Source organism: Spermophilus citellus (assembly GCF_964194105.1).
Source record: "Spermophilus citellus genome assembly, chromosome: 9".
Classification (NCBI taxonomy): Eukaryota; Metazoa; Chordata; class Mammalia; order Rodentia; family Sciuridae; genus Spermophilus; species Spermophilus citellus.
The window spans coordinates 27,348,457-27,370,916 of NC_138191.1; the positions used below are offsets into that span (position 1 = coordinate 27,348,457).

Genomic DNA, 22,460 nt, shown 5'->3' on the forward strand with positions numbered 1-22,460 from the left:
ATCTCAATGGTAAGTGTCCCTGAATTAGATCCTCGGTACCCAAACAAAAAGCAAAACAACAACAACAAAAAAAAATTGTTCCCTTTTTTTGGTTCCCCATCCTAAAAACAATTACATACTGATAAAAACAAACAAACAAACAACAAAATAATACAATTCTCTGTGTGGACTTTATTTTCAGAAAACTTTAAGATTTATAAGAAACCTAAAAGCTGGTTGTTTTGGAGAGAAAAGCTGGAAATCGGGGTTGGGAGGAAGATTAATTTTATTTTATACTCTTGCTCTTAAAATTTTTTGCTGCCTCAAGATTTTAAATAGTTTAAAATGTTAATTACAAATGGATGCTCACATTCGACTTACACACACAAAATAGTTAATTACAAAGATTAAGAAGGATATGCAAAATGTTGAGAGTCAATGTTGTTTAAAAGAAAGAAAGCCATAGCAGTCCACCTGCCCAGCTAGATCAATCTATCAGTCTCTCTCTCTTATCTATCTATCTATTGTTACTAGGGATTGTACAGAGGGTGTTTAACCACTCAATCACATCCCCAGGTCTTTTATTAAATTTTGAGATGGGAATCTCACTAAACTGCTAAAGCTGGCCTCAAACGCGCAATCCTCCTGCCTCGGCTTCTTGAGTTGCTGGGATTACAGGTGTGTGACACCATGCCCAGCAGAGTCATTTATTTTTAAAAAGCATTGTTACCCATCACATTCTGCTAGGGTCTGTTAGGATTTTTTAAAAAATTTTTTTAGTCATTAATGGACCATTGATTTTATTTATTTATATGTGGTGCTAAGAATTGAACCCAGTGCCTCACACATGCTAGGCAAGTGCTCTGCCACTGAGCCACAACCCCAGCCCTGTTAGGAATTTAAAGTCCTATAAAACACAACAGTGGACCTACCTTCAAGAAGCTTAACAAAAGACTATCAAGGCAATTGTGAGATGTGACATTCAAGAAGGGTAAACTAAATGCTACAGAAACTTAAAAGGGCAGGTAAAAGTTAGAAGCCACTAAGAAGGTGGTAGCTCATTTGAACTGAAACTTGAAGGCTGGCTAAATTTTGGATAAAAATAAGGGAAGCTGGGTGTGATGGCATCCTAGTTACTGGGGATGCTAAGGTAAAAAGATTCCAAATTCAAGCTTCAGGAACTTGGCAAGACACTGTCTCAAAATAAAAATAAAAAGAGCTGGGGGACCTATTCAGTGGTAGAACACCCTTGGGTTCAATCCCCAATACCAAAAGTAAATAAATAAACAGACAAACAAACTAACTCTTTAAATTAATTTTAAAAATAAGATATGGCAGTAAAAGATTTCAAGATAAGCCAGATGCAATGGCGCATGCCTATAGTCCCAGTAACCTGGGATACTGAGGCAGGAGGGTCACAAGTTGAAGGCCAGCTTCAAAAATTAGTAAGCACTTAGCAAGACCCTGTCTCAAAAAAACAAAAAATAAAAAAAGGTCTGGGAATGTAGCTCAGCGGTAAAATGCCCCTGGGTTCAATCCCTAGTACCCCCCAAAATATTTTTTTTCAAGAAGAGTAAATAATATAGACTAGACGGAAAAGTAAAAGTATTCAGGTGAAAGAAAATAAGAATAACCAGGTAGGCTGGGGCCAGATCTTCAAAAGTAGACTCTGAAATGAACTTTAGGTAACTGGAGGTCTCTAAACAGGTCTCTAAACACACAAGCACAGAGCAACTAATTTTACTATTACAGGAAAATTAATATGGAAGCTACTTGCTGGATGGACTAGAATGAGAAAAAGTAAGAGTTTAGAGGATTAGTTACGAGATTGGTTAGGAGCCTCCTGCAATAGACTGGGCAAAAAGTAAGACCTTTTTAAAGGTTTAAACACGGAAAACTACGGACAGCTCAAACATTAACTCTGCAGGGTGAAAAAAAAAAAAAAAAAAAACTAAGCGTAAATCCTAGGTCTAAATTTCACAGCTGTTATCAGCATTTATTTTTAATTTTTATTTATTTATTTTTTTGGTACTGGGGATTGAACCCAGTGGTGCTTTACCACTAAGCTACATCCCCAGACATTATATTTCTTTTATGTTGAGATAGGTCTAAAGGTCTCACTAAATTGCTTAAATTGACCAACTTGCAATCCTCCTGCCTCAGCCTCCCAAATCACTGGGATTACAGGCATACAGTACCACGCCCCATATCAAGGTTTATTTTAACAGCATAATTGAGATATAATTTATACAATTCACCCACTAAAAAATGTGTGATTCGATGGTTTTCAGCATATTCACAAAGTCATGCATCTATCACTGCATTACCACAACTGTGAGAACATCTTCATTATTCCAAAAAGAAAACCCATCCCTCCAAATAGGCATTCATTTAATCTACTTTCTGTCTCCATAAATTTGCTTGTCCTGGGCATTTCATATATATGGAGTCATACAGTGTGAATGTGGCCCTTTGTGACTGGCTTCTTAGCATAATAACATTTTCAATATTTTGTGCTATTGTAAAATATATCAGTATTTCATTTTTTCTTACTGCCTTTATTTATCCATCTATCAGTGCCTGGACATTTGAACTGTACAGTGTTTGCTTAGCATGCGTGAGGTTCTGGGTCCAATCCTCAAAACCAACAACAAAAAAAAAGAAAAAAAAAAGGAAGGGAAAAAAAGAAGTAGTGGTTCCATTCTCTTTACTTACCACTGTCTAGTCAAACTAAAGGTTATTTAATTTTCTACCCGCACCTATTATATCATCAACCTAATAAAACATTTTCTCTAAAAATATGATTCTGATTCTCTTATCTCTTTTTAAAATTTTTTTAGTTGTCAATGGATCTTTTATTTATTTATTTTATATGAAGTGTCAAGGACTGAACCCAGGGTCTCACACATGCCCGGCAAGCGCTCTACCACTGAGCCACTACTGCAACCCCTGATTCTCTTATCTCTTCAAAAATTCATTCAACATTTCTCTCAGATTCTTTTTTTTTTTTTCCTTTCTGCAGTACTGTGGATTGAACATAGGACCTAGCACATGCTAGGCAAGTACTCTACCACTGAGCTATAATCCTCCCTTTTCTAAAATTTTTATTTTGGGCCATGGATCTCTAAGTCACCCAGACTGACTTTGAACTTATCACTCTCCTGACTCAGCCTTGATATGTTTGGGGGGGATGGAGGGGTGGGGGGGTGTACTGGAGAATTAACTCAGGGTATTCTATCACTGAGCCACACCCCTTCTTTATTTTTGAGACAGAGTGCTGCTAAATTGTTGACTAGCCTCAAACTTCCCATTCTGCCTCAACCTCCCCAGCCACTGGGATTATAGGCATGCACCACCACACCCAACAAGTTGCATCTTTTGCTAACAGAACTCAGAGGCTCCCTCTTCTCAATATATATACTTTACTCAATAAATGCTGAATGACTATTGTCTTTTGTTATGTTTCTATTTACAAAAAGTTTCAAAGAACTACTTTACAACCCTACATCTTTTTCCTTTCATTTTGTCTGTCTTTATCTTACACTCCATCTGGAAAGTCTGGTGTTAACCTTAAGTTAACAGCACAAATTAGAAATTTTGTTATCCCTACACTCTCCCTCCTACCTAGTTTCATGCTATTAAGATTGGCATTACCATCACTAATCTTTTCTCATAAATGCTAATGTAAAGCAAAATGTACATCTTGGAAATTTTTATACAACACACTTTACTACCCATTTTTATACAAATGTATTTAAATGCCATTGTTTTTAACCATTTCCAAATCCTTACCATGTTAAGCATGTTAATCCTGAAAAACAAAATGACAACCTTAAAATTAACTAATTTTTTTAAAACTATAATTTCTTACTTCTTCTTTACACACTCATAGCGTCTGCTATATATGAAGTACTAGCCCAGTTACTGATTTGGATTTTTCATTTTATACAAGAACTTAAAACTCCCAGATTTTTGCCAAGCAATTTCTGTTTTGTTCAACAAGTTGGAGTAAGAACTACTAATCAGAAGTTACTCCCTTTCCACTACTAGACCATAATTACTTTGAACCCAAAGATGCCAAACAATGATGGTTCTTCCTGTTTGGTGGGTTCATTCCTTCCCTAACATGCCTGGCCTAGGTTTGGAATAATTTTTATGAAAGCCAAGGATGATAGGGCAGAACATCAATAACCAACAAGCAGCAAAGTTCTAACAACAGAGAGTCGCCCAGAGTGTAAAGGGAAAGGTGAAGGTGCATCTTTGCCCAGGTACGCAAGCAGCTGTCACGGGTGGAGATTTAATTATTCCAATTAAATGGTCCCTTCTCAAAAACTTATCAAGTAGGCTCCTCTAGGAATCGTGGAAGAAGGATCTGTTTAACAGTGAATTTTTGTTTTTGTTTTTAAAGGACATTGGAAAGTACAGTAATAAAAATCCTCCTTGATACTAACACAAATAAGGAGAATAAGCATTCTCTGGAAACTCAAGTGCGGGGAAGAGGGGACGGGATAGAAAAACAGAGCCCAGATTGTCCCCAGTGGAGAGACATCCCCGACTGGTAGGGCCCCGGCGCAGGCGGAGGGGAGCGCGGCCGAGTACGCCGGCGGCCGCGGGAGTGAAGCGGCCCCGGGGCTGCTTTAGCAGGGCGGGACTTGGAGGCAAGACCCCGCCAAGGTAAGTGAGTGCCTAAGACCAGCGCGAAGGCCGCGCAGTATCGCAAACCTGCCCATTCCGGGTGCAAACCAGAAACCGGGCTGGGAATGAAAGCAGGAAGAAGTCCGAAGCCGGACGCGGGTCCCAAGCAACAAGTGCCCGTGGGGGCTCCAAACTAGGCTGCTGGGCGAAGGCAGGAAAAAAAGGCCCGGCGCGACGGCGTCCTGGCCTTCCCTTTCTCTCAGCCCCTACCCGATCCCACTCACTCTGCCACACGACGCTCTTTAGCCCCCTCTCGGTCACCAGTGGCGCCATCTTCCCAATGCCGCAGAGCTGCACCGACGCCTCACACTCGCAACCCACTTTAGCCCAGTAAGCGGCGCCCGGGTAGCCCCGCCCCTCACTGCGGGGAAAGCCTCGCCCCTCCACGGACCGCGCCCTCCGGTGACGTCAGGCGCGTCAGCGCGGGGATTCTCGCCCCCGCCTGGACGGAGGCTGCGCAGTGCACTGTGGGCTGAATGTCAATGGGCTGTCGGGCGCCTCCTTGCTTTAGCTCAAGATTGGGTTCCTACGACGGTTATAGCAAGGGTGAGCAAGATTGTGAGCCAACTTAATCTACAAAATGATGAATGCGAACATACATGAAGAAGGTGGAACGCTTCGCCTTACAAAAGGATTCTTCACTTTGCAAAGCGATTCATAATAGACGTCACTCAGTAGCCAGCTCAACTACAAATGGATAATTCACTCTCCCCCCAAAGTTTTTTTTTTTTAATTCACATTTCAAGGACATAAGAGGTTGTGTGGAACTATGAGGTTTTCTCCAGTGAGCCCAGAATTATGCTGGGCTTTCAGGAAACTCAAAGGAATGAGAGACCCGCTTATCTGAAGACTTTATAATCTAATCAAGGATCACAATTTCTGACATACTGTAGATAGTCAAAAGTTGGTTGAAAACTGAATGCCTTAAGGATACAATATAAGTAAATGAAACAATAAAACAATCATTTATTCAATGAATTTGTGCAAAAGATGTATGGGAGGGGGTTCTCAATGCTTTAGGACCCAAAATTTTTGTTGAAAGCTGATTAACAGACATGATTTGACCTTAGACTTTTAAGATTTTTAAATGTGTGTGTGTGTGTGTGTGTGTGTGTGTATTGCTGATGGACCTTTATTTTATTTATATATGGTATTGAGAATTGAACCCAACGACTCACACATGCCAGGTAAGTGCTCTACCACTGAGCCATAACCCCAGTCTCAACTTTGAAGATTTATTTACTGAGATAGTTCTTTGAGAACTTGAAATCAAAGTAAGCAAATATGCACTAGATCAATTAAGTTACTGAGAGCCCTATCATATAACCATTGTATACGTTGGCAGATAGTAGGCCTTCCTAGAGGAATAAGCAAAGAAACAAGAGTTTTAAAGATTCAAGTTGATCGCATAGTGAAATGGTTAGGGAAGACTACTGCTAATATTGTCCAGTATTTAGGAAGTGCTCACTATATGCCATGCACCATGCAAAATAGATTATCTCATTGATCCTCAAAACAATCCTTACAGATAAAAAAAAACAGGCTTAATGCAGTTAAATTAATTGCCAAGGATGCACATCAAGTGCTAGGGGGAATCAGAAAGCAATAGAGCAGTTTGTGAGATAACTTATAATTTTGGAGAGAGAAAAGGAGAATGAAGAATAAAAACAGCCATAATATGGATTCAGGTACAATCTATGACATGAATTTTTTTTCTGTTTGAGGCTTATATGAGAATAGAAGGTGGAGCCCTGGCCTCTCTTAAACCTACTTTAAATAGATTCAGTTCAGAATTTTATATAAATGCACATATTATTTGCCCCTCCCTTTTCAATTTTAAATCAGATTCTGCTAGTATAAGAGGGTGAAAACCAAAACCATAAGAAAATTTCAGGACAATGCAGACTGACTCTTCTAAAGTGGAGCTCTTTGCCCTGAATGGTCAAAACAAGAGGAAAGTGTGATGCTTCCATCTCTCAATTTTGAGGAAAATAACTTAAGTGTCAGGGAATAATACACACACACACAAAATTTGTTGGTGTTGGAAGTTTGACTTGGACACAAGGGATAAAGTTGTGGTTATGCTCCTAAAGGCCAGATTCCAGGATGGCAGTATGAAATAATGAAGGAAGAATAGGCTTTAGCTATATCTGGTGTGTGTGTGTGTGTGTGTGTGTGTGTGTATATATATATATATATAGTGGTACTGGGGTTTGAACCCAGGGCCTTATGCATGTGAGGCAAGCACTCTACAAACTGAACTATATCCCCAGCCCTGGCTCTGCTTCTTACTAGCAGTGTGACTTCAAACACCTCAGTTACATTGCATTTGTGTGCTAAATTATTTCAAATAGCATAACAACCCAGCAAGATTTCAATCTTTGTTGCCATTTCACAAATGAGGAAACTGAAGATAAGAAAGGTTAACTACATCATGTAAAATATTAAGATGGGCTAGAATCTGAATCTGGCTCCAAGACAATTGCCCTTTCTCTTATTGCTTATCGTCCCATGCTCCTCCAATTTTGCATAACCTCCTTAGGTGGTTTCTTTAAATCTCCCTTAGTTGGTTTTCCTGGGCAGATCAAAAAATGAATTTTGATTCCCTGAACATGACACTGCAAAATAAAGGTAAAATCCACTAACACTGGCCAAAGATGAAAAGCTGCTTTATATAATTCACAGAGCAAATAAACATACAAAATAACCAAGGACTGAATGAATGTACAGGCACTTGAGTTAGGGCAGATCACTTACTCACTATCCTGTTCTCAGGTTGTATTCACTAATAATTCATCATGATAATCTAAAGAAATGTTCTCCATAAAGAAAACATTGATTAGCATGTCTAAACAATGCCACTTACTTACTTGTTTCCACTGAAGTGTTTGTACTGATTACCTGTGTGAATGTGGGTGAGCTTTTTGAACTTTCTGGGTCAAAGGAAATAACTTTATTACTCAGCTTATAGCATTGCTATGAGTAATGAAATAAGTTTGTAGAAATCACTTAGGAGCACATAATCTGGGCTATATACATGTCAACTAGTTTTTTTTTTAATATTTATTTTTTAGTTTTAGGTGGACACAATATCTTTATATTTATGTGGTGCTGAGGATCGAATCCAGTGCCTCATGCATGCTAGGCAAGCACTCTACCACTGAGCCACAATCCCAGCCCCAACAACTATATATATATATATATATATATATATATATATATATATATGGTTATATATGGTTATATATGGTTATATATATATGGTTATATATATACATTTATATATACGGTTATATATATGGATATATAGATATGGTTATATATATGGATATATATGTATATGTTGTAGTTGGACACAATACATTTATTTTATTTATTTATTTTTATGTGGTACTGAGGATCAAATCCAGGACCTCACACATGCTAGACGAGCATTCTACCACTGAGCCACAACCTCAGCCCCCACATGTCAACTAGTTTTATCTTTGCTCAGTGTGGACCATATTGTCTTCCATGGAATTCTGATCAAGGTAGCTCAACATTAGATGGCCATTTAATTTTCTGTGCTCTGATAGTTGCAGGATATGGGACAGAGATTCTGGCCTTCTTTGGCCTTTGCCTGGGCTCTTTGGCTACTTCAGTCAGCATACCTTGCTAGTGACTGGCTCAGTACATGGTTTCAGTGGGATCTGGACCACACAGCCCCAGTTCTATACCATCAGGGTTGCACTTACAGGGTATGGGACTTCTCCAAATCCTCCAGCTCTCACCAGTCTTTCATCACAGGGCACAGGCCTCTATTTTACCAGCCTCCCATCACTAAAACTTTGCTTCAAGGAAGAGCTTACCATGGCAAACTTCTGACGGCTCCTAAACCTGGAGTTGGGAAAGTAGCTCAATGATAGATTGCTTGCCTAGCATGCCTAAAGCCTGCTGGGGTTTGATTCCCAGCACTGAAAAACTAATAATTCCCAAAACTGGCTAATCAGAATCACTTGGTGAACTTGTTAAAAATATGGAATCCCAGGCCTTAAAGGTATGGATTCCCAGGCCACATCCCAGATATAGTGAATTTGAACCTCCAGGGGTGATTCCCAGGAATCTATGAGTAATGAGCTCTCAGACCTAGCCCAACCCACCTCCTGTTCACTCACTAGTGTTTAGGAACAAAAGTGAACTAAACTCAATCCTCCTCTATGTGTGCTCTTCGATGCATCAAACTCCACTTTTAGGGGTCATTGCCTTTGACTTGTTTCCCTTTAATGTGCAAATAAATGCTCTAGGAAAGATCTCTCGTCGGGGCTGCCACATAGGAACTGAGCATCCCTTAGCCCTGAGTGATGAGAATGTGGTGATGTCGCAAGCCAGCCATGGGCTGTGTGTGTGTGTGAACTATGAGCAGTGAGAGCACAAAGTGGACTGAACTGACATTACCTCTCTGTTTGGGCAGTCCTCACTCTGGTCTTTTTGCTGGCTCTGCCTATGATGCCCACACAGCTCATGAGATGGGCATGGCCTTCCTAGATGTCAGCCAATCTGCTGACAGCAGACGTGAAGAAGCTAGACTCAACTCCCTGAAACCTGACCCCTTTGCCCTTTTTGGGATAGAATGTTCCATGGAAACTCCCCTTGTGTGTTCCCTTTATGAGAATAAAGAATTCCAGTGGTTCTCTCTCTTTCCAAGGACACTTAAGGTTGAAGAGCCATCTCCGGATTACAGAAAAGATATTTCTGTGTGGTTGCATGCTTTCTTTGTCATTTTCTTGAGTTACGGGAATAGTCAGATTTTGTGAACCCAGCATTAGGTCACCAGCTAGGATAGATAGTGACAATCTCTTATCATTGATACATTATATATCTCTAACTAGTCTTTCAGAAAAAGCATGTCACCTTCTCCCTTAGTTTTGATAGGTTAATTCAGAAAGGGAACAACCATAAAACACTGCCCAGACCAGGCATGGTGGTGCACGCCTGTAATCCCAGGAGCTCTGGATGCTGAGGCAGGAGGATCAAGAGTTCAAAGCCAGGGCTGGGGATGTGGCTCAAGTGGTAGCGCCCTCACCTGGCATGTGTGCGGCCCGGGTTCGATCCTCAGCACCACATACAAACAAAGATGTTGTGTCCGCTGAAAAACAAAAAAAAATAAATAAAATTCTCTCTCTCTCTCCTCTCTCTCTCTCCTCTCTCTCTCTCCTCTCTCTCTCTCCTCTCTCTCTCAAAAATATATCTTAAAAAAAAAAAAAAAGAGTTCAAAGCCAGCCTCAGCAATGGCAAGGGGCTAAGGAACTCAGTGAGACCTTGTCTCTAAAAAAAAAAATACAAAATAGGGCTGGGGATGTGGCTCAGTGGCTGAGCGCCCCTTAGTTCAATCCCTGGTACCCCTCCCGCCCCCCACTCCACCACCCCCCCCCAAAAAAAAAAGAAAGGGAAAGGAGACATAGGGAAGGAAGTTTACCTTTGTTCAGTGCTAACTCCATACTCCCAACTCCCTCTGGGCAGTGGTAGATTTTTTTTTTTTTTTGCAGGGGGGGGGGGAGGTTACAGGGGATTGGATTCAGGGACACTCAACCACTAAGACACATCCTCAGCTCTTTTTTGTATTTCATTTAAAGACAGGGTCTCACCGAGTTGCTTAGTGCCTTGCTGTTGCTGAGGCCGGCTTTGAACTCATGATCCTCCTGCCTCAGTCTCCCAAGCCGCTGGGATTACAGGTGTGCACCACCATGCCTGGTCTGGGCAGTGTTTTATGGTTGTTCCCAACCATAGACATTCTTTCCCAACCATAGCCATGCTTTTGGGGAGTAAACATTAGTTGTATGCATATTTGTGTTATACAAGTTCTACTCACACTGTTTTTTAATTAAGTGACAGACATTAAAAGGACAAACATTTTTCTAGGTACAAGAGATTTATGTTCTATACCATAGACTTTCTCCTCCAAAGATGAAAAAAAGCAGTTACAATGTGAGTGGGGAACACAGCCAACAGGATTGATGTTACTCCCCCGAAAAGATATGCCGGTGTCATTCTGTCACAGTTTGAGTCTCTGCCGTTGGCTGCTGCTCCATCTGACATCTTTGCTCACTCAGAAAGCATGACCAGAATCCTTCTTGCAACAGCCCAGGAGCTCTGCTTTCCCAGATGCTCCTGCAGATGTCAAATCATGTGACGGTTTGGTTCAGCAAACCCTGTAAGCAGCTCAGCCTCTCTCCTAACTTGCAATAAGGGCATTTGTTACCACAGCTTGCCCTGAAAGCTGCTGCTATCCAACCTAAGCTGAAGTCCTGATGGAGGTTTGTTCTGGGATGAATGCTGTCCTTGCGTAGGTGGCTTGACTTCTCTGGAAGTGAATGTTTCTAGCCCCTGAATTGCTAGGGGGCTGCATGGCAAGTGCTGGTGTTGATGAAACACTGAAGTGGACATATTGAAATCTATGGTGTGTCTGGATGGGAAATCACTGCTGGATGGGAATTTCTGCTAAATAGAGCTTTTATGCTTCCAGGGCTCTTTTATGCTTCGGGTGCACTCTGGCAGCCTTCCAGAGGAATTTCTGGATCCTTATCTCCAGAGTCCTCTCCACAGCTGACATTGAATTCCTCTGCAGGTGATGACACACCTGACCTTGCCCTCAGGAAGCAGTCGGAGTTACTTTTGTAAAGGCCAGAAGAGCTTTATCTATCCTAGAGGAATTTAATATTCTAATAGATCTTTTCCATCTCTAACAGTTGAAACGACTCTGCAACAAAGAAATGGGAAGAATTTTTTAAATAAACACAAAAGTCTGCTGTGGATTCTCACCAAATCAATTTACATTACTCACTTGGTCAAGTCTCTGTTTTTATCTGGGACTTACTGTATCATTCTGCATTCCTCTTCCCTCTGTAAATCACTGGAAATGACAGGAAGGGAAGAAGCAGTAAGACACATTAAATATGCAGACATTTTTTTAAACTAAAGAGCACAAATGTCACTGAGGTTTTATTTGTGTTTTGATTTGAAATTCAGCAATTCACAGCTAGTATGGAGGAAACTGAGACAATCTGACTGTTCAAAAGGCAAAGTGTTCAAACTCACCAGCAATTTCTGACTAACCAGGGTGATCTCTCTGGTTTTATGAAACAAATGCATCTGAAGAGTCTTTTTGAACTCAGACTACTAGTTCATGACAAGGAACTTTCTTCCATCCACAGGCCAAATGGCTGTGTTCCACAGGGAGCCCCAATATTTCATTCATTCAGGGAGTTGTGCAGGGGGAACATAAACCTGTCCAACTGCTAAGCAGTTGTGGACAAAAATATTCCTCAAAATTACCCCAGGATGCACAGGTGACACCCACATGGTGACAATAAAGGATGCCCCATAGGGTGATGTCAGACACAAACCCTTCACTTTTTACTTCAAATAGGTTATTTTCCTCTTCCTTTCAAGATGCGTCTAATTTTCAGTACCAAAGTAACTTTCCTGAGCTGTGGTTTTCAAACTTTAAGTTGTATCAGAATCACCTGAAGAACTTGTTAAAACAAAGATGACTGGACCCAGCCCCAGAATTTTTGATTCAGTACGTCTTTGGGGGAAACCCAGAAATTTCATTTCTGAAAGCTTTTCAGATGATGATGATGATGTTGTTGGCCCCAGGACCACACTTTGAGAATAAATGAGGTAAGGTGTTATGAGAATATTATGAGGGCTTAGGTTAAAATACAATTACCTTAGTTAAGAGTAGCATGTTAAAATCTTAATAACTGGCACATACTATAATAGAGTATGATACGAGCTTAAATTGATTCTGAATTAGTAACTACCATTTATTAGTTACTTACGATGAGCACTGTATCTAGTAAGTTACATTTCATTTAATTCTCATTAGGTTTTATGAAATGATTATGATTTATTCCAATTTTCAGTTGAGAAAACATGGGCTTAGAGAGAACTGAGGCAATTTGATATAATATATATGTAAATATAAAATAATATCAGCAGAATTTGAATCTAGATCTGTCTCTTAGAAAGTCAATTCATGCAGGTGACAAGCTTTAGGATAATCCAGGAGTCAAGGAAGACCAAAAGTCTTAGACCAGAAACATTCCCAAGGCTCCCCAGATCATATCCAGAGGCTCCACATAAGCCAGGGTTCTGATTTGACTTGTTGTGTGTACAGGGAGAATACTAAAACTGGAGACAGCAATTTAGTACTTCCTCCTATATATAATAATTTCCATATGATTATAGAGGACTTCAAAGGACCTAGCTTAAAGGTTTTTAAAGATCTTGCAGGATTTCTACAAGGATTTACTTCATGAGAAGGGCCTATTTCAGGTTGATGACAGACTTGCAAGGATAAGTTGCAGCCCAAAGACACAGAAAAGAGAAGAGTGGTGATCTTCAGCAGCACTTTTCAAACTTTGTGTAGGTCAGAATCACCTAGGAATGTGCTAGAAAATACAGCAGTGCTTTCTGCAATGCTAATACTCTTGCAATCATCCTAAATGTTCCTAAAACCCACCAGACATACTGTAGGAAGTATGGCAAGCACCAAACCATAAAGCAACACAGAACAAGAAAGCAAGAATTCTCCATATGAAAAGGGAAAACAGCGGCTATGGTGGGCAGACTAAACCGATCCCCCCCCCCCCCCCCCCCCCCCCCCCGCAAATACTAAAACCATGGAGAAGATTGTGCTGGAGGCTGAACTGGTGGGAAATAAGAAGAGAAAGGCCAAGTGATCCAGTTCTAAGCTTCATTTTTCATTTTCTTATTAAGACAGTAAAATCATGAGGTTCAAAAAGAAAATAAAAATACAGCAGCATTTCAACGGGCATAGGGCCTGGACCCCTGTATTTCTTATTAGTTTTTTTTGGTTTTTTTTTTTTTAGATTCTGATACACACCAAAGTTTAAGAACTACTACCTAAGCAGACCTTCTCAGACTTGAATACACATACAAAAACCTAAGGATTAGTTAGATCAGAGTGGGGCCTGAGCATGTATATTTTTTAACAAACTCTCTGGGAATGCTGATGAGTAGCAATGCTTAGGTGTAATGAAATTTGATTTGCATTTTGCTGCACTGGGGATTGAACCCAATCCCCAGTACCACTGAGCTACATCCCTAGCCCTTTTTATTTTTTTATTTTGGGATAGGTTCTTATTAAGTTGCTAGGGCCTCACTAAATTGTTGAAGCTGGCCTTGAACTTGCCATCCTCCTGCCTCAGCCTCCCAAGTGGTTGGGATTACAGGCATGTACCACTGTGCCCAGCTTTTTTTTTTTTTTTTCTGGTGGATGCACTAGGGATTGAACCCAGGGCCTTGCACATGGTAAGCACATGCTCTATTACTGAGCTACATCCACAATCCCTAAAGCAATTTCTTATAACTAGTTGTTTCCTCGGTTTGTTTTCACTAAGCCAGGCCTATTTCTCTATAACTATGGGAAACAAAAAGTCTTGAAAAATTAATAGGGATTGTGCTTATTTTAGACCTGCAGGTGGGTCAGGAATTGGAAAGTATGTGCACTGCTGTGCTCAGAGAAGCAATGGGCTGGGAGAAGAAAAGGAGCCCAGGCAGAGGACAGGCAATGGAGAGAGACTCTGGACCACCCAGGCCCTGGCAATGGAAGGTGTTGGGTGGGGAGTTGACCACCACTGGGAAGCTGTCCTCTGTTGCTTGTTGACAGGGGGGCTTCATTTCCACTCACACCCTCTGAAGCCAGCCCTATCTGACTGGGATCAGGAGAATTTGTATTTTGGAATTGATTATATTCCCTGAGGGGTTTTCCTAAGGTCCCACGGCAAGCTGTTCCCTAGAGGAGTGTGGCAAAGATTCCTCATGAAGCAGTTTATGCTACCTACTAGGCCAGCGCCCAGGACGTTATGTGTGTGATCATCTCCACTGTCCTACCCAAGAGTAACTTCATGGGGGCAACCAAAATGTCCTAAACAGCATCAGCCCTGAGCAAAAGTGTAAAGGCACTGAGGGTTGTCTTTATTCCAACTCCCTTTCAACATCTCTTTTTCTCCACTGGGGATACCACCCATGCAAAACATCTAGCTCTCTGCAGGCTATTAACAAATTCCCATCTGATGACTAAAAGTCTGTCAGAACAATAGCATGGGTATCACCAGCATGCCCTGAATTTTGTTAGCAATGCAAAGTCTTGCACCCTTCCATACCTAACAAATCAGAATCTGACTTTAACAAGGCCAAGGTGATTTGTATACATAAAAGTTTGGGAAAGCTGGGCACAGTGGTGCATGCTTGTCAAATTCAGGAGGCCGAAGCAAGAGAGTTGCAAATTCAAGACCAGTTTCAGCAACTTGGTAAGGCCCTAAGCAACTTAGCAAGACCCTGTCTCAAAACAATTAAAACAAGGGCTGGGAATGTAGCTCAGTGAGAAAGCACCCCTGGGTTCCATCTCCAGTACCAAAAAACAAAAACAAAAACTGCTCTAAAGCAGCAGTTCTCAGTCTTGACTACACTTTAGAATCACTTTAAAAGCTTTTAAAAATTCTGATATCCATGCCTTTAACTCCAGCAATTTGGGAAGCTGAGGCAGCAGGATCACAAGTTTGAGGCCAACCTCAGCAATTTAGCAAGAGTCTCAGCAATTTAGCAAGACCCGGTCTCAAAATTTTTAAATAACAAAAAGGCCTGAGGATGCAGCTCAGTAGGTAAAGTGCTCTTAGGTTCAACTCCCAGTACCACCGAAGGAAAAAAGTCCTGCTGCCCAGCTTCCACTTCCTACCAATTGAATCAGACTTTCTAGAAATAGAGCCCAGGCTTCAGTTAATGTTAAGCCCTCCAAGGATTCCAATGTACAGCAGGGAAGAGAACAATCTTTTAAAGTAGGAGAGATTAAGGAGCAGACCCTCCAAAAAACTTTTGCGTTTTTCTGGGGGACCCCAGAAGACTTCAGAGTCCAGAATCCAAAGGAATTTACTTCAATTGGTGGAACTGAAGGGCAGTATAATGGGAAAGAAAATGTGGGGGGGGGGGGGAGGGCAGGAGGACACTCTTGCATCAAAGAAAGAAATCGTTTGCCTAACTAATTGGAGCATCACCTTTGACCCTGATTTCATTAAGTGACCCAAATGCAATAACAAAAAGTCCCTCTGTTTTATTCATGAGAAAAATGACTTACCCATTCCAAGGGTACTTCCAGAGCAGGTTACTGTAAATAAAAACACAAACACTGAAAATACATTCCTTGATGTATTTAAGAAGATGTAAATTTTAAAAAAGATATAAGTTAAGAAAAAATAAGAGGAAAGTGAACCAAAGAATGAATAAGAAGAAATTTGGGTGATAAGAGGAGATACCTATTAGCACTATGACCTTGGGCAAGTCACTTCAGTTTGTGTGTGCAAGTGTCTCAGTTTATCGGTAAAGTGAATAAGAATAAGAATGCCAACCTCACAGGTTTATTATAAGGGTTAATGGAATTAATACACATAAAGTATTGTTCTTAGAACAAAGCACTCAGCATTTATTACTTCATTTATGATACTGTCCTGATTATCAGAATAAGGCATCACTGATATTGCAATAAACGAGGAAACTTGTTTTTTTTTTTTTTTTCTTTCCAGAAAGACTGAGAAAAGGTGAATTTCCTAACCAGAGTCTAGGTCCTTATTAAGGTGAAATGGCAGCAGGCTTGAGATGACACCCCACCAAAGAGTTCTAACAAGGACTTCTGGCAGCTAACAAACCATCAGAGGAGTGAGTCTCTAAGGGTTGACTTGCAAGCCTGGATCAGGAAAACAAAATAAAAAACAAAAGGATTTCATTACTCATTCACTTAGCTGTGTGATCATGGGTGCATCAATTGGCTTGTTCATTCTTTTTTAATTTAAAACATATTGAGCAACAGTTATATGCTAAGTAAATACTAAGAGTCAGAGAGATCATTTATTAAGGGATATGGCACACATTCAAGTCACAGTCATATGCTGTGGTACAGATAAGGGTGTCTTGAGGTCACAAACGAGAAAGGGACAACACTAACTTGGCCTATGAGAAGTGGAGAAGGTCAACAGAAAATTTGGGCTGTTTTCTGGATGGGGATGGAGTAGAATGCTCTTCTGGACAAAGAGAAGAGTACTGCATTTACTCAGAAACATGATATAGCATGGTCTATATGTGTGTTGGGGGCAGGCATGTGTGAATGATTCCATGCCATAAGACTAGAAAATAGAATCCTCTCAGGAGGAGGGGTTGGGGTTGTAGCTCAGTGGTAGAGCACTTGCCTCGCATGTGTGAGATACTGGGTTCGATTCTCAGCACCACAAATAAATAAATAAAGGTCCATCAATAACTAATAAAACATTAAAAAAAAAAAAAGGAATCCTCTCAGGAGGGGTGCTGGGAAATGAGCCTACCCAAATAGTAGCTACCCACCACATAGCTATTGAGTACTGGAAATGTGGCTAATCTGAACTGAGATGTGCTATATGCATAAAATATACACCAGATGTATAAAAAAGGTAAAATATCTTAATTTTCACATTGATTAGATATTAGAATATTTCAGACACATTGGCTTAACTAAAATGCATTATTAATTTTACCTGTTTCATTTTACTTTCTCAATGTGGCTACTAGAAAATTTTAAATTTTCATTAATGATTCACATTAAATTACTACTGGACAATGAAGATGTATATAGACAGATAAGAAAAGGAGCATGGAAGATCTTGAACACCATGCTTAGAGGATCAGATTTCATCCTACCGAGCAATGAAAAAACCTTTTTAAGATAGTGAATCATAAGACAACTGGGCCAGGAACATCCTTGTAGTCCCAGCACTCAGAAGGCTTCAGCAGGGGGATCAGTTGGGCCCAGGAATTTGAGGGCAACTTAGGGAACAGAATGAGACCCTGACTCAGAAGAAAAAAAGGTGTTAAATCCTAAACAAATTAAAAATATGTAAAGATTAATTTAGAGATTAGGAAAAGAGAAGGGTTGCAGATGAAGCTTCAGTAGCCTCTGCACTGGTTTCCTCGTTTAATAATTGGAGACAATAAAATCCATTGAACCTCTTAGGAACATTTTGATCATTCACTGAGATATGGAATGTGAAAACACTCGATAAACTGTAAATCATTATTCAAATCGATGAAGTATTGTTATTGAGCTGTAGGCTCCTCTTCCAAAGAGCTCACCCTTACCCCAAGAACCTGTTCCTATCTCTTCCCTGCCTTGGGCCAGCTTGTCTTGGGGAAAAGATGATGAAAAAACAAGGAATCAGAGCGTGACATCCAAGGACAGTGAGAACACCCTTTCAGGAGGAGCTGGCCTTGTTCCATCACCAGGAGCCATCTCAGACTTCTTGTCACCACCTACTTTTAATTGGAAAATTTGAATTCTGGGTATTAGTAAAGGTTTGGGAACTATTTCTTCCTCGTCTTGTTTTTGCCTGTGAAGCCTGGGCTTCATCATTTCTTTTCTTTTCTTCTAGAAATGTGTGAAAAATATATGACTGTGCCCTGGGCAAGGTGGCAGAGTTTGCTGGAACTCAGAGCTGGAGAATTGTAATGTCTTTCCACCAACGAGGGTGGAAATGATGGCATCGCTGATTGCCACATTTTGTGATCAGATTGTCTGCCCACTCATATATCCAAACCTAGTTTACAACTTATAAATTATTTTTTTTTCTGATCTTCCAACTTTTCCTCAATCATAATTCTCAATCTGTGCAATTGAAAGTTCAAGTTTCTTAATTTTCAACATACCAGGGTATCTAGCCTCATCTCTAAGACCATGTTAAAATTATCCCCTAATCTTAAATCTTTTTGAATTTTCTTTACTATTTAAGCAACAAGCATCTGGTGTTTTCCCTGAAGAGTAAGACAGAGACTGAGAAGGGAAGAGCACTTCAAATTGAATAAGACCAAAATTCCAAAAATTGCTCAGGGGTCCCTTGAAGCGTGTAGAAATTTCACAGATAGCAAATGATTCACAGATCTGAGTTGAGGGTTCAATAAGGGGTCATAACTTGCTTTACCTGAATATATTTTTTTGGGGCAAAAAGTAAGCTTCAATCCTGTTTCAGCAACGGGTGAGACCACCACAGTATATACATCCCCGCAGGGTATTTCAGTAACATCACAAAAACTCAAGCCAGCACTTGGGGTGCATGTGAAAATGCCTTTGGAGCCATAGAGGTCAGTGCTGTAGTTGGCAGAACCCCTGGAGGCTTGCCAGTAGATCCGGATGCCATTAGGCCCCAGCCTATATAATTTCACCCCCAAAGGGCAGCAGGCATCTGCAGGATAAAATTAAATACAAAGTCACTTATTCTATCATCACACACAAACATGGCCTTTATTACTCAGGGGAAAAAATGCAAGTAAACTATTCCAAATAATATGATTAGTTACTGAATAGAACAGAGCAAGATTTGAAGGGATGTTGAAGTTCTTCTAATGCTGAGCCACATGATCAGAAATCTGTGTGTGAGGGTGGTATGGGGTATGAATTTTTAACATAGAACAATGGTGATTCAAAAAGTTCCACACTTGGCAGAGATATGCTGTATTGTACGTGACTCAAACTATGAGTCAAATGCCCAGAATCCTATTAAGATCCCTGTCAAGATAATGGGTCCCAGTTTCATTTGATTTTAGTGGGACAAAGTTTAAATATAATTCATTGCCTTCATCTCTAGTTGAAAAACACTATTTTGCTGAGCTGAGTGGCATGACACTTTGGGAGCAGCCTCTTACATGACAGGATGGTAACCAGGTTGTTTGGTCCACATTTCATCCATGCTAAGCTGATTAGGTACTTTTTTGATCTTTTTTTTTTTTTTTTTTTTTTTTTTAAAGAGAGAGGAGAGAGAGAGAGAGAGAGAGAGAGAGAGAGAGAGAGAGAGAGAGAGAGAGAGAGAGAATTTTTTTTTAATATTTATTTTTTAGTTCTCGGCGGACACAACATCTTTGTTGGTATGTGGTGCTGAGGATGGAACCCGGGCCGCACGCATGCCAGACGAGCGCGCTACCGCCTGAGCCACATTCCCAGCCCTTTTGAGCTTTTCTTAAAATCCTTGAGCAGGCCACACCTTAGATGTTGATGAGGGCACAAGAGGCTATTGTATGTTTTGTAAAAGTTGTTACAGATATGCAGTCTCATTTGATTTATTCTTCAAAAGGATTTTTTTCAGGTGTGAAGATAAGCAATGGGCCATATTCCCAAAACTAATTAATGAAATTAATGGAAGATGGTCAAAACAAAGTATAATCCAGCTAACATAAATTAAAGCATACTGCACATGCTTTCATATTATGATTTGATTCTCAAAACAACTTTAAGGAATAAGCTAGAATAATATTATTATTATTATTATTATTATTATTATTATTATTATTAGGTATCAGAATTGAACCCAGGGGCACTTAACCACTGAGCCACATCTCTATCCCTTTTTATTGTTTTATAGAAACAGGGTCTCATAAGTTGCTGAGGCTGGCCTCGAACTTGCAATCTTCCTGCCTCAGACTCCTGAACAGCTGGGATTACAGTTGTATGCCACTGTGCCTGGCTAATTTTTATTTTTGCTTACCAGTGAGGACGCCTGGAAGATAAGGCCAACACAGCTTATCAGAAATCATGTTTATGTAGACTCCCTGTTGAAGACTTTTTCTATTATCTCTGAGATGCCAAAATTACATTTCAACCTTCCTATCCCATGCCCCAGGCAGACATAACTAATTGATCATGGTACTCTTTTTTTTTTTTTTTTTCCTCAGGACAGGAAGGCATCCTCAGGAGTTTTTCAAAGAGTTTTCCCTCCAAGCAGCTACTTAAGTGAATTATGAATCTTAATTTGCTAGCACTGCACCATTTTTACTTCCCCCTGTTATTCCCTGATGGTTTGGTCCTTCTGATGATAAGTAACAAAATTGTCAGTAAACAGATATTTTTGCTATCTTAGCCTGTCGAAATACAAAATCATGGGAGGAGCTAGAGTGGTTTAGAAGAGAGAGAGGTGGTAGCATAATAGAAAATAAGAAAATAATGCAAACCAAATAGAATGTATGATCTACTGCTTTCTGAAAACTCTGTCATCCTGAGTTACTTTCAGCTGCAAGTCTTTATGTCATAAAAATATGTCATTCCTTCAGAAAACATGCACCTGAAGGTGGTCAGCAGGAGAGGCGATTCACCAACTACCCACAGAAGCATCTGAAGCTCTGAGGTCAAGGGGAAACTGTAAACATTTTAGAAAGTAATCTGCATTTATAATGCAAACCGGGTGGAGATGCAGCATCTTTTTAAATGAGAAGGAAGGGTTGTGCCTGGCTCTGGAAGTGCAGAGGCCTCACTGATACTCCAGTAGTAGAATTGAGAATTTATTTACTTACTATAGTGTGGTGTTTGAGTTCATTGATATCTGTGTATCATTCAAAATAAAGAAGAGAGGCAGAATGGGAAAAGAAACTCAGATTAATCCCAGTCAATAAGAGATTCTTATTTCATTTTCCCCCAGAAATTTACAAAATGTAAACTGCACTGCAAGCATAGTTCTTGTATAAAAATATTCCCTCTCTATAACAATAATGAATACCCCTGGAAACTTAAGTAGAAATTGAATAATCAGCATAGCCAATGAATCATTAATACATCATAGACACATATTTATTTTATCTTGCTGAGCACCATTGATTTATATAAATTGTATATTTTTTTTTTTTAAAAAAGAATTCACTTACTAGAGGAATAACTTTGGTAGGCGCAGTCTGCAGTCAACCCAGTGGCACTAATTGCTTTTAATGCTACTGTGTAGTTGATGCCACACGTGATACACCCCAGGAGGCAGTGACTTTGATGGGTATGACACTTAGACTGTCCAATGTGTGATTCCAGAACTGTCACGTAGGTTTGAGCTGCCATCCCAATAGTCCAGCTCACATTGATTACTGATTGGGTGACCTGAGTTACTGTCATGCCAGTTGGACAGCATGGCACTTAAGTGGGGAAAGAGAGAAAGAATTAGGTTTTATTTCCACTGAAGATGATTTTGTGAAAAACAACTAATAATTGTACTTTGTCTGCATTTCACTCAATATCTTAAATTTCTCAAGCTTACTATTGTATAACCAAAATTTTCCATGGGTCACACCCTCTGTTACATCTTGTAAAATCAACTCTTTGTAATGAGTACTTTCCCCAAGAATGCAGAGCACTAACAGGCTGTGATTAGTGTGAGGTTTTCCCTTTTCTTTCAGAATAATCCTTTTTGTTCCTCAACATGAGAAATTCTAGATACAGACTGCAAAGCAACGGATCCATTCACCTCTTCTCCCAATAGAACACATTATAGCATTTGCAAGAAAATATATTTTGCTTTTCCTGAGCACTTTGTAGTACATTACTGATATAAAAACTTGATTTCCTGCACTGGGGTTATGGCTCCGTGGTAGAGCACTTACCTAAGATTTGATCCCTGGCACCAACACCACCCCCCATGCCCTGAAATTAAAAAACAAAAACAAAAAAAAAAAAAACTAAACTTGATTTTTTAGCCTCCTAAGATACCATGTCTCAATTTTTCAATTTTTCAGAGACCCTTTATATAAGACATAGAAACTTTCTTCTTTTGTACTGGGATAGAATTCAGGGGCACTTTACTACTGAGTTACGTCTTCAGCCTTTTTTATATTTTATTTTGAGATAGGGTCTCACTAAGTTACTTAGGCTGACCTTGAACTTGTGATCCTTCCGCCTCTGCCTATTGAGTTGCTGAGATTACAAGTCTGTGCTGCTGTGCCCAGCAATAGCACTTTCCTTT

General features: G+C 40.0%; 2 protein-coding genes across 4 annotated transcripts in view; both read right to left on the reverse strand.

Moving 5' to 3' along the window:
* STXBP3 (syntaxin binding protein 3) overlaps positions 1 to 5,046 on the reverse strand; it is a 75,797-nt gene extending 70,751 nt beyond the window's left edge. For 2 of the 3 annotated variants that reach the window (XM_081307454.1, XM_081307453.1), the window contains exon 1: positions 4,899 to 5,046. In XM_081307454.1, coding sequence (XP_081163580.1) covers positions 4,899 to 4,947 — 49 coding nt within the window. In that variant the 5' untranslated portion in view covers positions 4,948 to 5,046. The remainder of the gene's footprint in view (positions 1 to 4,898) is intronic. The other variant, XM_081307455.1, reaches the window with a different exon arrangement.
* Positions 5,047 to 11,324: 6,278 nt separating this feature from the next.
* FNDC7 (fibronectin type III domain containing 7) overlaps positions 11,325 to 22,460 on the reverse strand; it is a gene marked incomplete at its 5' end in the record, with an annotated part of 30,423 nt that continues 19,287 nt past the window's right edge. The window contains 5 exon segments of the mRNA XM_081305501.1: positions 11,325 to 11,410; positions 11,495 to 11,563; positions 15,812 to 15,841; positions 18,675 to 18,935; positions 21,382 to 21,636. Coding sequence (XP_081161627.1) covers positions 11,532 to 11,563; positions 15,812 to 15,841; positions 18,675 to 18,935; positions 21,382 to 21,636 — 578 coding nt within the window. The 3' untranslated portion in view covers positions 11,325 to 11,410; positions 11,495 to 11,531.